This window comes from Carassius carassius, chromosome 38, assembly GCF_963082965.1.
Source record: "Carassius carassius chromosome 38, fCarCar2.1, whole genome shotgun sequence".
Taxonomy (NCBI): Eukaryota; Metazoa; Chordata; class Actinopteri; order Cypriniformes; family Cyprinidae; genus Carassius; species Carassius carassius.
In genome coordinates this window covers 5,950,487-5,967,499 of record NC_081792.1, presented here as the reverse complement: position 1 = coordinate 5,967,499, position 17,013 = coordinate 5,950,487, and the positions used below count along the sequence as shown (strand labels likewise).

The 17,013-nt window shown below is 40.8% G+C and overlaps 1 protein-coding gene across 1 annotated transcript in view; it reads left to right on the top strand.

Moving 5' to 3' along the window:
- dgkab (diacylglycerol kinase, alpha b) overlaps window positions 1–17,013 on the top strand; it is a 33,084-nt gene that overhangs the window by 1,882 nt on the left and 14,189 nt on the right. Inside the window, exons 3-16 of the mRNA XM_059529014.1 lie at window positions 40–116; window positions 475–619; window positions 1,162–1,236; window positions 1,406–1,455; window positions 1,652–1,726; window positions 2,367–2,483; window positions 2,587–2,704; window positions 5,448–5,536; window positions 6,760–6,870; window positions 7,032–7,121; window positions 7,249–7,317; window positions 9,164–9,237; window positions 9,393–9,467; window positions 9,552–9,637. Coding sequence (XP_059384997.1) covers window positions 40–116; window positions 475–619; window positions 1,162–1,236; window positions 1,406–1,455; window positions 1,652–1,726; window positions 2,367–2,483; window positions 2,587–2,704; window positions 5,448–5,536; window positions 6,760–6,870; window positions 7,032–7,121; window positions 7,249–7,317; window positions 9,164–9,237; window positions 9,393–9,467; window positions 9,552–9,637 — 1,251 coding nt within the window. The remainder of the gene's footprint in view (window positions 1–39; window positions 117–474; window positions 620–1,161; window positions 1,237–1,405; window positions 1,456–1,651; window positions 1,727–2,366; window positions 2,484–2,586; window positions 2,705–5,447; window positions 5,537–6,759; window positions 6,871–7,031; window positions 7,122–7,248; window positions 7,318–9,163; window positions 9,238–9,392; window positions 9,468–9,551; window positions 9,638–17,013) is intronic.

Genomic DNA, 17,013 nt, shown 5'->3' with positions numbered 1-17,013 from the left:
TTAAATGTTCTATTTTTTTCTTTGTTTTGAATTTCCTAGACAGCAGGATAAAGGTGAAAGATGCGATGAAGGAATTTCACGCTGGTGGAAAGCTGGTCCATCACAGGTTTGGAGATGTAAGCTTGACAGTAAATTTCCGCTGGCTCCCCCAATAGTTCATTTGTCAATGAATAATATAATCATCACGTTAAACATTATATGAGAAGTTTGGGGGCTTACGGTTTGATATTTAGCCAGATAGTTCACTCTCTGAATGAATAAATCATTCAATTAGTCAGTAAATTCATTCATTCATTCCTCATGTTGTTCCAAACCTGCATAACTTTCTTTCTTCTGATTCTGGTCTGTTTTTGTCCATACACTGAAAGTCAGTGGGGTCCAACACAACTTTGTCACAGGTTTGGAAAGACATGACAGTCACTCAGTCGGTAAATGTGTGTATGACACATTCTCTTCACATTTTCCTCACTAAAGCACATAGATGCTACAGGATTTTCTCTGTTCCTCAAGACTTATCTTGAGGTAGAAGATTTCCCAGCTGATCTCTGCCAGCGTCTCTACTGGTATTTCCAAAGATCTGAGCAGTGTTGTCCTGACCAAAGTCCTCACACTAGAGACGGTTAGCTGCTTCATTTTTAACAATTCATCCTGAACTACTTTATTTCAGTAAATGTTGCAAAATATACTTGTGTATTGTCTAACCTCTTCACTTTAAAACTTCGTAAGAGATCGAATGCCTTGTTTACATATACGTGTCAAGTGCACGAGACAAAATGATAATGTTCTATGGCACATGCACTTTTATAATGTTATGAATAAATGCCATACCTGACAGTGCTATTTTTAGGGAAAATAATTTGCATTTATCATTTAAAAGGTACAATCAGTGACAGTGTGAAGCATCTGCATCTATTACTCCCTTCTGTATTATAATTATTTCTGGTGCCACTGTTGCCTTCTGCATGAGTCCACAAAAAGTTTTGCAGACAAAAATATATTTATAGTAGATAATTGTGTTCTTAACTGTCATTAAATGGCACAAAAACATATTCATTGTGGGTTTTCACTGCAAAATAAAAGACAAATTACATAAATATCAACACATTTTTTTGTGGTGAACATTGATATTTAGTGTTATTGTTTGCTGTTGATCTCTTTCAGGCTGTGTCTCTCTTAAAGCTGTATCTTGTTACTTTTCCATATTGGAGGATGGAAATCCACGAGACAAACTGGAGTGTAAGACATTCTCTAGTAGATAATATCACTAATACCATTTATAATGTAAAATTAGTTTAATCATTTTTAAACATCTGAATTATTGTATAAACTTGCCATGTGTTTTGAGTGTAATTAAATGTAGTCTACATGCAAAGAATTTATTATTTATATAACACCTATTTGGCAGACACCTTCAAATTATATGATAAAGATGACAATGGACATCTTGATAGCAAGGTAACAGCAAACATACTTTTTTATATGTCTGTATTTTTAATATTTCTATTTAATGCTACCCTCTTAATTCCCATTGTGGCTTACTTAGGCTCAAATGAGTCTACTAGCATGTCCAGTGATCTCCTCTTAAAATAAGTTATAATTAATATTTCTTGTAATAAATAAAAAAAAAATTCTGTTTATGTTCGTTTAAAAGGAAGTTGACGAAATTGTCACACAGATGATGCAAGCTGCAGAATACCTTGGATGGGATGTGAGCGAACTCAAGCCAGTAAGTTCATACACACCAGTAACTGTTTCCGAAGCTATTACTGCTTCAGAGAAATTGCTTTTGTGTTTTCAAAGTTAGTTCGTGACTGTGATGGCCTAACATTTTTTTCAATAGTCTCAGATTTTCTGCTCTTAAAATATCTATTACATTAAAGGAAAGAAAACATTTAAAGTCGAGTTAAATCATGTGCATTATTTCAAAGTTATACAGAGATGCAGGTTTCAGTCACTAGTATGTAAAGCTGTCTTTGAAGCTGGCACACAGGATGTACCCTATTTCTTTATTTTCACTGTGGTAGTTGTGAATGATTCATCTAGCCATATGTTTTATAAACATTTTAACCTTTAATCAAAATCTTTAATCATATTTTTATATCACATCTTTCTCTTTCTATAACATGGCTGTTCTCTGCCAAGTCACCATTCTCTTTAAACAGCATCTATCCACCATTTACAATTCATTCAACAATGTCGTGTTAAATCATGTCATGCTATCCTTTTTTTTTTGCTTTAGCTGTTTCTCTTGGCAGTTGAAGCCCATCATCCTCCATGCACATCAAGTTCCCAGTCTTATTCTACCATTTTCCACTAATACAAGGGCAGTATATTTTAATTGTTTTATTCATTGTTCATTTTCTCAGGTGCTTAGAGACACGCTGAAAGCCATAGACATTGACAGCAGTGGTACGCTATCCCAACAAGAATGGATACAAGGCGGCTTGAACAACATTCCTCTACTGGTTTTGCTTGGATTAAAGGTAAATAATCTTTGTCTTATGCAGATGTATGTGTAATCATACAGCAGTGTTGTCTTATGGTGTGAAATTCATTATATTGTTTTTTGCTTTCAACATTCTTCAGGTAGCTGAAAAAGATGGCCAACATGTCTGGCGTCTGAAGGACTTCAACAGACCCACGTATTGCTTTGTCTGTCAGAGCATGATGTTGGGCCTGCGAAAACAGGGCTTGTCATGCAATTGTGAGTTTATTAATGATAATCTTTTTTATTTAATTCATGAGCATATTTTTAATATTGATGCACAGCTTTAAGGTCTGTTCTGCCGCTTTAAATGCTCCAGCTCTTTAAAGCAGAATGCATTCTGATTGGCTGTCAGTGTTTTTATTGATCATCAGCTGGAAAAAAAAAACAATGCGAAAGGGATTTCAATGATATTCATATGTGCCATTATCATTATAGTTGTGATGTGGACTTCACTTTTCTTTTACATTTAAAAAAATATTGATATCATAAGTATATCTTACTATTTCAGAACCATATCAAAACTATGGTTATCGATTGTCTTTGGTGTGAACGGGCCTTTATACACATTCTCTCATTATCCATTGTCCATTTCAAGAGCCCCAACATTTAGTGTCTATTCACTGGATACTGTAGATTCTTTTGCACAGGACATTTTTGGCCTTTATGTGCGAGTAACACTTGGGGAAAGTCGTGGCCTAGTTGTTAGAGAGTTAACCCTGAGTTAACCCTGACTCCTAATCCTAAAGTTGTGGGTTCGACTCTCGGGCCGGCAAGGCATTATCGCTGTAGATGAAGTGTCCCCAACTAAGCAAGCCAGAGGCGACAACGGCAAGGAACCGAAACTCCATCGGTGACAGAATGGAGAAAAAAACCTTGGGAGAAACCAGGCTCAGTTGGGGGGCCAGTTCTCCTCTGACCAGACGAAACCAGTAGTTTAATTCCAGGCTGCAGCAAAGTCAGATTGTGCAGAAGAATCATCTGTTTCCTGTGGTCTTGTCCTGGTGCTCCTCTGAGACAAGGTCTTTACAAGGGATCTGTATCTGGGGCTCTAGATGTCCTAGTCTCCGCTGTCTTTCAGGGATGTAGAGGTCCTTTCTAGGTGCTGATCCACCATCTGGTCTGGATCCGGGTGACTGCAGTGACCCTCTGATCTGGACACAGACTGGATCTGGTGGCTACGGTGACCTCGGAATAAGAGAGAAACAGACAAATATTAGCGTAGATGCCATTCTTCTAATGATGTAGCAAGTACATAGGGTGTTATGGGAAGTGTTTTTCGGTTCCGGTTTACCTAATTAATGCAGCCTAAAAATCCTTTAACGGATTTGGATATTAAAAGCATATTAAATATGTTATGTGTAAGCCAGGTTAAAGAGATGGGTCTTTAATCTAGATTTAAACTGCAAGAGTGTGTCTGCCTCCCGAGCAATGTTAGGTAGGTTATTCCAGAGTTTAAATAGGAAATAGGAAAAGAATCTGCCGCAGTTGATTTTGATATTCTAAGTATTATCAAATTGCCTGAGTTTTGAGAACATAGTGGACGTAGAGTATTATAATGTAAAAGGAGCTCATTCAAAAACTGAGGTGCAAAACCATTCAGGGCTTTATAAGTAATAAGCAATATTTTAAAATCTATGTGTTGACAGGACCGGGCTAATTTGGTCATACTTCCTGATTCTAGTAAGAACTCTTGCTGCTGCATTTTGGACTAGCTGTAGTTTGTTTACTAAGCGTGCAGAACAACCACCCAATAAAGCATTACAATAATCTAACCTTGAGGTCATAAATGCATGGATTAACATTTCTGCATTTGACATTGAGAGCATAGGCCATAATTTAGATATATTTTTGAGATGGAAAAATGCAGTTTTACAAATGCTAGAAACGTGGCTTTCTAAGGAAAGATTGCGATCAAATAGCACACCTAGGTTCCTAACTGATGACGAAGAATTGACAGAGCAACCATCAAGTCTTAGACAGTGTTCTAGGTTATTACAAGCTGAGTTTTTAGGTCCTATAATTAACACCTCTGTTTTTTTCAGAATTTAGCAGTAAGAAATTACTCGTCATCCAGTTTTTTATATCGACTATGCATTCCATTAGTTTTTCAATTTGGTGTGTTTCACCGGGCTGCGAAGAAATATAGAGCTGAGTATCATCAGCATAACAGTGAAAGCTAACACCATGTTTCCTGATGATATCTCCCAAGGGTAACATATAAAGCGTGAAGAGTAGCGGCCCTAGTACTGAGCCTTGAGGTACTCCATACTGCACTTGTGATCGATATGATACATCTTCATTCACTGCTACGAACTGATGGCGGTCAAATATGTACGATTTAAACCATGCTAATGCACTTCCACTGATGCCAACAAAGTGTTCAAGTCTATGCAAAAGAATGTTGTGGTCAATTGTGTCAAACGCAGCACTAAGATCCAATAAAACTAATAGAGACATACACCCACGATCAGATTATAAGAGCAGATCATTTGTAACTCTAAGGAGAGCAGATTTAGTACTATGATATGGTCTAAATCCTGACTGGAAATCCTCACACCATTTTTCTCTAAGAAGGAATATAATTGTGAGGATACCACCTTTTCTAGTATCTTGGACAGAAAATGGGGATTCGAGATTGGTCTATAATTAACTAGTTCTTTGGGGTCAAGTTGTGGTTTTTTGATGAGAGGCTTAATAACAGCCAGTTTGAAGGTTTTGTGTGTGTGTGTGTGTGTGTGTGTGTGTGTGCACTTTGGATGGGTTAAATGCAGAGCATGAATTCTGTGTATGGGTCACCATACTTGACTGTATGTCATGTCATGTCACGTACGGCCTTGTCTTATCTGATTTCAAAGCATATTAAGAATACCCCTTGTCTAGTGACTTTGTATACCTTCTTCATTGTGTCTTTTTTTAATGACATTGTCAGTGTTGCCCCTCTTCTTTTATTGATTTCTAGTTTGCAAATACACTGTCCACAGCAGCTGTGCCAACAAAAACCACACACCGTGTGTCAGGACCTTTGTCAGGTCCAAAACAGAGATTGGGGTGAGAAATGATTAAAAAAGTACATCTAATAGCTGCACAGTTCATAAATGACAATACAGTAACACCTGCATGCTAATATTTGCTAATATCACATTATGTTCTGCATTATGTAACGTTTATGCTAATTATGTGTTAAAGTTGTTCACAAAAGGCATTAAAGCAAGAGTTCCCTAAAAGATGAAAATGGAAATGTACTCATCCTCAGGCCATCCAAAACATGAGATGAGTTTGTTTCTTCACAGGAACAGATTCTGAGAAATGTATCATTCCTTCACTTGTTCACCAATGGATCCTCTGCAGTGAATGGGTGCCGTCAGAATGACAGCCCATCTGATAATAAGTCAGGCTTTATTTATATAGCGCAATTTAAAATCGTGTTTACAAGGTGTGGTACAGAAGAGAAATACATGTGTGCACAAGTGTAAGGTCTCAATACATCTGTCCGTAACCAGTGTATTTTAAACAATGGGGTAAGACCTCAATAAACCTGTCCTTTACAGCACAAGTTATCCACAGGACTCCAGTCCAACAGTTAACTTCTTGTGAAGCCAAAAGCTGTGTGTTTGTAAGAAACAAATCCATCATTAAGGAATTTTTTAATTTACACTGTTGCTTTTGGCTAAAATATAAGTCTATAATTATATAATTATATAATGTACAATTATATAAGTCTATAATCTATAATAACTTTTCCTCTAGTGAAAAAGTCCATCTCCTGTTTTCTTCTCTGATCAAAATCCACTGACATTTTTGTTTAAGAATGAGTTTTGACTGTTTTTGCTTGTAAACGGTGCTTGATCTGTGCATACCGTATTTCTGTCCTGATTCAGATCAGATGACTTGATCACAGGAGATATTGATGTTATGGATAGAGGAATATATTTTAGGTGAAAGCAATGATTTGATGTTAAAAATTTTTTTAATGATTTTGAAAAAACAACAATTTTTTGCTTCACAAGATGCTCAAGATGTTTATATCCGCTGTTTGGACTCTCATTGTGACGGCACCCATTCACTGCAGAAGACACATTGGTGAGCAAGTGATGTAATGATACATTTCTCCAAATCTGTTCAGATGAAGAAACAAACTCTTCTATCTTGGCTGGCCTGAGGGTGAGTACATTTTCAGCAAATTTAGATTTACATTTTTGGTTTAACTATTTGGTTTAACTATTTCTTTAATGCAAGGTAATGCTTGTCCTATTTTTTTTTCCCTTCACCAGTGTTCAGTTCACGATTGGATCAGTGCTGATTGTGAATCCAACAAATGTGAGATTTGTCACAAAAAGATTAAAATGCTCAAAGGAAAGAGCTGTGCGTGGTGTCATCGCATGGTGAGTACAGATTAATTTTATTCAGGCCTGTCACTATTAAAAGCAAACATGTGACTTAAAGACTTGATTTATTTAGTTGTTTGTTTTATTAGGAGAGATCTGGTACTGTATACAGTGTATGTTTAGGTGCTGATGTTTTTTGCTTGTGATGTTGAATGTAGCGCCACAGTGACTGTGTTCCTCTGGGCTCATCACACTGTGACTGTGGACTATTACAGCATCACATCCTTCCACCATGGGCCATATGTGCTGTAAGCAAAAACACTAGAACAATATAAAATATTATGATTTTTTTTATTATTTTTGTTGTTGTTGTTTTGGCTGCTGTTGATATATAGACAGTTTTGCTATAACTATTATGTTCATGTTCAATTATAGATGGACTCAGGAAGTAGTCTCGGAGAAAATTACCTGGCAAACATAAATTCAGATGGACACTTTCTGCAGGCAAGTAGACATTTACATTTAAACCAATCTTGAACTGAAATATTATAATTATACAGTGGTGCTTTAAAGTTTGTTAATCCTTCAGACTTTTCTGTATTTCTGCATGAATATTACCCAAAAGATTTCCACACAAGTCCTGAAATTTTATCCCACTCCTCAGTACAGAAGCACTTCTACTCTGTGATGTTTGTGGGTTTCCTCCTATGAACTTGCTTCAGGTCCTTCCACAACATTTCAATTGGAATAAGGTCCGGACTTTGACTCACCATTTCAAAACATTCACTTTGTTCATCTTTAACCATTCTTTGGTAAAATGACTTGTGTGCTTGGGTTGTTGACTTGCTGCATGATACAGATGTCCTGATATTTTCCTTTGGAATTTGCTTAGAATTCATTGTTCCATCAATGTCAAGTCAAGTCAAGTCACCTTTATTTATATAGCGCTTTAAACAAAATACATTGTGTCAAAGCAACTGAACAACATTCATTAGGAAAACAGTGTCAATAATGCAAAATGATTGTTAAAGGCAGTTCATCATTGGATTCAGTGATGTCATCTCTGTTCAGTTAAATAGTGTCTGTGCATTTATTTGCAATCATGTCAACGATATCGCTGTAGATGAAGTGACCCCAACTAAGCAAGCCAGAGGCGACAGCGGCAAGGAACCGAAACTCCATCGGTGACAGAATGGAGAAAAAAACCTTGGGAGAAACCAGGCTCAGTTGGGGGGCCAGTTCTCCTCTGACCAGACGAAACCAGTAGTTCAATTCCAGGCTGCAGCAAAGTCAGATTGTGCAGAAGAATCATCTGTTTCCTGTGGTCTTGTCCTGGTGGTCCTCTGAGACAAGGTCTTTACAGGGGATCTGTATCTGGGGCTCTAGTTGTCCTGGTCTCCGCTGTCTTTCAGGTCCTTTCTAGGTGCTGATCCAGCATCTGGTCTGGATATGTACTGGATCTGGGTGACTGCAGTGACCCTCTGATCTGGATACAGACTGGATCTGGTGGCTACGGTGACCTCAGAATAAGAGAGAAACAGACAAATATTAGCGTAGATGCCATTCTTCTAATGATGTAGCAAGTACATTGGGTGTAATGGGAAGTGTTCCCGGTTCCCGTTTACCTAATTAATGCAGCCTAAAAATCTTTTAACGGAGCTGGATATTAAAAGCATTGATAGCAAACCGTCCTGGACCAGATGCAGCAAAACAAGCCCAAACCTATATACCAAACCTGATACTAGCACCACCATGTTACACAGATGAGATAAGGTTCTCATGCTGCAATGCAGTTTTCCATTCTCAAAACATTACACTTCTCATTTAAACCAAAAATTTCCATTTGGGTCTCATCTCTCCATTAAACATTTCTTCAGTAGTCCTCTGGCTTTGTCCACATGATCTTTAGCAAACTGCAGATGGGCAGTAATGTTCTTTTTGGAGAGCAGTTGCTTTCTGCTTACAGTTAAAAATACTGGTAAAAAAAAGCATAGCGTGAATGCACTGTAAGTCGCTTTGGATAAAAGCATCTGCTAAATGTAAATGTACAGCTCTGCCATGCACAACATGGTTGTTCAGTGTTAAGGTGGACTTCAGCCAATTTGAGAAAGGCCTTTAGTTGCTAAGAAGTTACCCTGGGGTCCTTTGCATCCTCACGGACTATTACATGTCTTGCTTTTGGAGTGAAAATCTGATGATCTTTTGGGTCGTATTTATGCAGAAAAATAGAAAATTCAGAATTCTGCACCACTGTGTGTGTTTTTGTAATACAAAATGTATGATAAATATGTATGCTTTAGTGTAATCATTTTCTACTCTGTTTATATATTTATTTACTCTGTCTACTTAGATATTTCCTGTGAATGACACAACCCCTCTTTTGGTCTTTGTAAATCCAAAGAGTGGCGGAAAACAGGGAAAAAGGTTATACTCTCTATTGACTTTAAGAACTGTTCATTAAAACAGTTACTGATGACTGTTTAGTGTCTTAAAATGGTCAAGACCACAACAATGTTTTTTACATTTATGTAAGTACATTTAAAATTACATGCTTAATGTCATTTTCTGGTTTGTCTTAGAGTTTTGAGAAAGTTTCAGCACCTCCTAAACCCACGACAGGTGTTCAGTCTTGACAGTGGTGGGCCAAATCCAGGGTATGTTTTATAAATAATGTGGACAAACAGCATTATGGATTCAGTTCAAAAACTCATATTTCTATGAATGTGTATGCATTTCAGGCTCCAGTTCTTTCAAAATCTTCTTAAATGCAGAGTCCTGGTCTGTGGAGGAGACGGCACTGTTGGGTGGATTTTGGATGCTATTGGTGAGAAACACAAATTTATTCACAAATCCAAAGATTTGTCATGTTATGCACACAATTTTATTTATGAACATTGTATTTTGTTGCCCATTAAAACCTATACCCATTTGTTTAGTCAGCTTTTTTATATAAATATAAATCTTTATCTGCACTGTTTGTTCACTTCACTGATTTGGACTCTATCTGCCATGTACCTTGCGCTGCTTTATTTAACTTTAATTTTATTACATTTACATTTACATTTAATCATTTAGCAGATGCTTTTATCCAAAGCGACTTACAAATGAGAACAATAGAAGCAGTCAGGTCAACAAGAGAACAACAATAGTATACAAGTGCCAAGTCTCAGTTAGTCTAGTATAGAATGCATAGCCAGTTTTTTTTTTTCTTATATAAATTAAAAGACAAGAAAAGGAAAATTGCTAGTATTAGTTGGTTAAGTGCTGTCGAAAAAGATGAGTCTTTAGATGTTTCTTGAAAATGAGTAAAGACTCAGCTGTACGAATTGAGATTGGGAGGTCATTCCACCAGCTGGGCACAGTCCAGGAAAAGGTCCGTGATAGTGATTTTGAACTTCTTTGGGATGACACCACAAGGCGTCGTTCACTTGCAGAGTGCAAACTTCTGGAGGGCACATAAGATTTAACCAGTGAGTTTAGGTATGTTGGTGCCGTGCCAGTGGTCATCTTGTAGGCAAGCATCAGTACCTTGAATTTGATGCGAGCGGCTACTGGTAGCCAGTGTAACCTGATGGGGACAGGAGTAACGTGAGCTTTTTTGGCTACCCTTGCTGCTGCATTCTGGATCAATTGCAGAGGCTTGACAGTACATGCAGGAATGCCCGCCAGGAGAGCATTACAATAGTCCAGTCTGGAGAGAACAAGAGCTTGGACAAGAAGTTGGGTGGCTTGCTCTGACAGGAAGGGTCTAATCTTCCTAATGTTGTATAAGGCAAATCTACAGGACCGGGTCGTTGTAGCAATGTGGTCTGTGAAGCTTAACTGATGATCCATCACAACTTCTAGGTTTCTGGCTGTCCTCGAAGGAGTAATGGTTGACAAACCCAGCTGTATAGAGAAGTTGTGATGAAGCAATGGGTTAGCTGGAATCACCAGGAGTTCTGTCTTCGTAAGGTTAAGCTGAAGGTGATGATATATATAGTTACATTCTTCCAGCTAGAAATGTCACTCAGACAGGCTGAAATGTGAGCAGCTACCGTCAGGTCATCTGGTTGGAATGAGAAGTAGAGTTGGGTGTCATCAGCGTAGCAGTGGTAAGAAAAGCCATGCTTCTGAATGACAGATCCTAATGACGTCATGTAGATGGAGAAGAGAAGTAATACCAGCTCGGTAATACCAAGCAGAAATCCAAGATGGCGCCGCACATGGCTGCTTCAGTGCTTGGCTCTCCAGTGTTTGTACTGTTTTTGTTCGTTTTTCCTGTTTTTTGTTTAACAAACACGATCAGTTTCACCAGGGATGAACTGCTGAACATTCGGCAGAACACACCACATGATATTTTTCCGGATTTCTATTATACAGACGTTTTACTGAACATTGTTATCGGAGGAGCAGCGGCGCTGATCAAGCGCTTCAGGACGCGCAGACGGGGAAAGCGAGCGGGAGCGCTCGTCAGACTCAGGAACCGCGGATTTCGAACGCCGTTGCCTAGCATCCATCTCGCAAATCTCCGCTCTCTACCCAACAAAACGGACGAACTCCTTCTGCTCTCTCGGACAAATAAGGATTTCTCTCACTCTGCTGCTCTGTGTTTCACGGAAACCTGGCTGAATGACGCCATACCGGACAGCGCACTCCATCTGCCGGACTTTCAGCTGTTTAGAGCGGATCGCGACGCAGAATCAACGGGGAAATCGCGCGGCGGCGGGACATGCTTTTACATCAATGAACGGTGGTGTACAGATGTAACTGTGTTAAAGAAGATGTGCTGTCCTGATCTAGAAACGCAGTTTATCAACTGCAAGCCGTTCTATTCGCCGCGGGAGTTTCACTCGCTCATTCTGGTTAGTGTTTACATTCCACCTCAAGCACATGTAAGCTCAGCTTTACAGAAACTTGCTGATCAGATCACAGACACAGAACAACAACACCCGGACTCTGTTTTAATCATTCTTGGGGACTTTAATAAAGCCAATCTCTCCCGTGAACTGCCAAAATACAGACAGCATGTTACCTGTCCCACCAGAGACAGTAATATACTGGATCACTGTTACACCACAATAAAGGATGCATATCACTCTGTTCCACGAGCAGCTTTGGGACGTTCTGATCACTGTCTGGTTCATCTTATACCGACCTACAAGCAGAAACTTAAATCTGCTAAACCTGTAGTAAAGACTGTGAAGAGATGGACCAGCGAAACAGTGCAGGATTTACAATCTTGTTTTGACATCACAGACTGGAGCGTTTTTGAAGCTGCTACCACCGATCTGGACGAACTCACAGAGACTGTAACATCCTATATTAGTTTCTGTGAGGATATATGCATTCCTACCAGGACTTATTTAACATTCAACAATGATAAGCCATGGTTTACAGTAAAACTCAGACACCTTCGTCAGGCCAAAGAGGATGCCTACAGAAATGGGGACAGGGTCTTGTACAATCAGGCCAGGAACACACTGAACAAAGAGATTAGAGCGGCTAAAAAGACCTATGCTAAAAAGTTGGAAGACCAGTTTACTTCCAACGACTCTACTTCAGTTTGGAGAGGACTGAGAGCCATCACAAACTACAAGACACCATCCCCTTGCACTGAGGCTAATCAACGACTTGCTAACGACCTGAATGAGTTTTATTGTAGATTTGAAACCCCCAACACCCACTCTGACCATCTCCCTACACAACCATTAACACCTCCTGCAATCCCCCTCTCCATACCTCCTGCTCTTCAAATCTGTGAAGATGATGTGCGCCAGGTCTTCAAGAAAAACAAAAGAAGAAAAGCACCAGGCCCAGATGGCGTTACACCAGCCTGTCTGAAAATCTGTGCTGACCAGCTGGCCCCCATCTTTTCACAGATCTTCAACAGATCTCTGGAGTTGTGTGAAGTGCCTTCCTGCTTCAAACGCTCCACCATAATCCCCATTCCAAAGAAACCCAAGATAACAGGACTTAACGACTACAGACCTGTGGCTCTAACGTCTGTCGTCATGAAGTCGTTTGAAAAACTGGTTCTGGCTTATCTGAAGGACATCACTGGACCCTTACTGGACCCCCTGCAGTTTGCGTACCGAGCAAACAGGTCCGTGGATGATGCAATCAACATGGCATTGCACTTCATCCTGCAACATCTGGACAAAACAGGGACTTATGTGAGGATCCTGTTTGTGGACTTTAGTTCGGCTTTCAACACCATCATCCCAACAACCCTCCAGACCAAACTGACCCAGCTCTCTGTTCCTAGCTCTATCTGTCAGTGGATCACCAGCTTTCTGACAGATAGGCAACAGTTAGTGAGACTGGGGAAATTCATGTCAAACAGCTGCTCCACCAACACTGGTGCCCCTCAGGGGTGTGTTCTCTCCCCTCTGCTCTTCTCCCTGTACACCAACGACTGCACCTCTAAAGACCCCTCTGTCAAGCTCCTGAAGTTTGCAGACGACACTACAGTCATCGGCCTCATCCAGGACGGTGACGAGTCTGCTTACAGACAGGAGGTTGAGCAGCTGGCTGTCTGGTGCAGTCTTAACAACCTGGAGCTGAACACGCTCAAAACAGTGGAGATGACTGTGGACTATAGGAGAAACCCCCCTGCACTTTCCCCACTCACCATCATGAACAGCACTGTGGCTGCAGTGGAGTCATTCAGATTCCTGGGAACCACCATCTCTCAGGACCTGAAGTGGGACAATCACATTGGCTCCATTGTGAAAAAAGCCCAACAAAGGTTGTACTTCCTTCGCCAGCTGAGGAAGTTTAACCTGCCACAGGAGCTGCTGAAACAGTTCTACTCAGCCGTCATTGAGTCAGTCCTGTGTACTTCAATTACTGTCTGGTTTGGTTCAGCTACAAAATCAGATATCAGAAGACTACAGAGAACTGTTCGGACTGCTGAAAGGATTATTGGTGCTCCCCTGCCCACCCTCCAAGAACTGTACACATCCAGAGTGAGGAAAAGGACTCAGAAAATCACTCTGGATCCCTCACATCCAAGTCACCCCATCTTTGAACTTTTGCCATCTGGCCGGCGCCTCAGAGCCGCAAATACAAGAACAGCAAGGCACAAGAATAGTTTCTTCCCCCAGGCAATCTACCTCATGAACAGTTAAATGTTTCCCACTTAAACTTATGCTTATGCAAAAATGTGCAATATCCTTATATTTATTTGTTACCCCTCCATCCTAGAACATTCCTGCATCTCACTCAATCCTATTCCATTATCATTTATAGCACAATTGTTTATACACTTATTTATTTGCCAATTTGTAATTCTCCCGTAAATTTTTTTTTTTTTTTTTTTTTTTTTTTCTGTGTGTTGTTGTGTGTCTGTTTACTGGAAGCTTATGTCACTAAAACAAATTCCTTGTATGCGCAAGCATACTTGGCAATAAAGCTCTTTCTGATTCTGATTTCTGATTCTGAAGTGTTCCAAGTACTGAGCCTTGAGGAACCCCAGTAGCAAGGTGTTGGGACTTAGAAACATCACCCCTCCAAGACACACTGAAGGATCTGTCAGAGAGGTAGGACTTAACCCATAGGAGTGCGGTTCCAGAGATGCCCATCTTTCTGAGGGTGGACAGGAGAATCTGGTGATTAACGGTGTCAAAAGCAGCAGACAGGTCCAGTAATATGAGTACTGAGGATTTTGAGGCTGCTCTTGTTAGTCGCAGGGCTTCAGTAACCGAGAGCAGAGCAGTCTCAATTGAGTGGCCACTTTTGAAGCCAGATTGGTTGCTGGCCAGGAGGTTGTTCTGTACAAGGAACATAGAAAGCTGGTTGAACACAGCTCGCTTAAGTGTCTTTGCAATGAATGGAAGAAGGGATACCGGTCTGTAGTTTCCAAGAAGTGTTGGATTTAGAGATAGTTTCTTGAGCAGTGGGCTTACCCGAGCCTGCTTGAATGCTGAGGGAAATGTTCCAGACTGAAGAGAGGAGTTGATAATGCGAGTAAGCAAAGGTATGACTGAAGAAGAGATCGCTAGAAGGAGGTGAGTGGGGATCAGATCAAGTGGACAAGTTGTAGGATGATTGGACAGAAGTTTGGAAACTTCCATCTCTGAGAGTGGGGAGAAGGAGGAGAAAGAGTGTGCGTCGGTCATTGTGAAGTTGTCCTCAGTCTGCGGTGTGGAGAATTGGTCACTGATGGTTCTTGTCTTATTTGTGAAGAAAACTGCAAAGTCGTCCGCTGTAAGAGTCGATGGAGGAGGTGGTGGGGGCGGATTAAGAAGAGAAGAGAAAGTCTTGAAGAGTGTCCAAGCGTCACAACAGCTGTTAATTTTGTTGTGGTAGTAGGATGTTTTAGCCGTGAAGACATTTGCAGAGAAGGAAGAGAGGAGAGACTGATACACACTGAGGTCGGTAGAGTTTCTTGATTTCTGCCATTTCCTCTCTGCAGCCCTGAGTTTAGAGCGATGTTTACGGAGAACCTCGGACAGCCAGGGGGCAGATGGGGCAGTGCGTGCTGGTCTAGACAACAGTGGGCAAAAGTTGTCCAAGCAAGATGTTAAAGTGGAGTAAAGAGTGTCCGTAGCGCTGTTCGTGTCCAGAGCTGAAAACTGAGAGAGTGCAGGAAGCGAGGATGAAACCACAGATAGGCAAGATGGAGAGAGTGAGCGTAGGTTCCATTGAAAGGTGACCTGCGTTGGAGTGTGAGCCGCTTCAGTAAGTGCTAGGTTAGCAGTAATGAGGAAGTGGTCTGAGGTGTGCAGTGGAGCAACTGAAGAGTTGTCCACAGAGCAACAGCGCGTGTAGATGAGGTCCAGTTGGTTGCCTGATTTGTGAGTCGCTGTAGTAGACACTTGCTTGAGATCAAATGAGGTGAGCAGAGTTTTGAAGTCAGCAGCCTGGGGTTTATCTAGGTGGATGTTGAAGTCACCAAGCAGTACCAGAGGAGTACCATCTTCAGGAAAGTTTGATAGCAGCACATTCAACTCCTCCAAGAAGTTTCCCAATTGACCTGGGGGACGATAAATGACCACAAAGTGGATTTTAACAGGGTGGGTTACAGTAATGGCATGAGATTCAAATGAACCAGTACCTGTAGGTGATGGCTGAAGATCAAATTTCCATTCTTTTGATATAAGGAGACCCGTACCTCCACCCCTCCCAGTGGTACGAGGAGTGTGGGAACAAGTGAAATTAGTGGAGAGGGCTGCAGGGGTGGCAGTATCTTCAGGTTTGATCCATGTCTCAGTCAGTGCCATGAGGTTGAGACCGGAATGAGTAGCAATAGAAGAAATGAAGTCTGCTTTGTTAACTGCAGACTGGCAGTTCCAGAGACCAACTGGAATAGAGAGTGTAGTAGTAGAGGTCAGAGGGACAGGCCATAGGTTTGTCAGACAGGCCTTCCTGCAATGTATGTAGCGTGCGTTCGAGTGTTAGTAGTGATAGTAGAGATCTGAAAGCACATAGTGACTACAAGTGTAAGAAATATTTGAGAACAAGCTATAAAAAAAGTAGAGAAAGAGGAGAAAAGCAATACTCAAGTGCCCTGTCGGTGTCCTTGCTCGGTGGAGTCGGGCAGATAGAGTCGATTGTCTTTACATTTGTCGGTCTTTGCACGAGGAGGATTCACACAAGGGCTGCCGCGACCACTGCCGCGGTGAAACCTAGCGATTTTGTATTTGCCTGATTACCTGTGATTGAAGTCAGCTGGCCACGCCTCACTATTTAGCAGATCGAAACTGGGCAGTCCCGCGATAGGCAAACACAAAACCAAGCGCCACTTTCAGCACGTATTTACCAGGGTAAGACACACACATGTTAAACCAAAAATTTTCCTAGCAGTGACGATCACACAGTAGTCTAATGAGAAAACAAGCAAAACACTCACAAGCTGCTGTCCTTCTCTGTTGCTCGGCTGTTTCGTCTGACAAGTGCTTTCAAAACAGCTAATTAAGTACTTTCACTGGCTTTGGCCACGCCTCACTATTTAGCAGATCGAAACTGGGCAGTCCCGCGATAGGCAAACGCAAAACCAAGTGCCACTTTCAGCATGTATTTACCAGGGTAAGACACACACAATTTAAACCAAAAACTTTCCAAGCAGCGACGATCACACAGTAGTCTAATGAGAAAACAAGACAAAACACTCACAAGCTGCTGTCCTTCTCTGTTGCTCGGCTGTTTCTTCTGATTATATGTCAAATTATATTATATGTCTTTTTTACATTCCTGTAACAATAAAAACTCCATGAT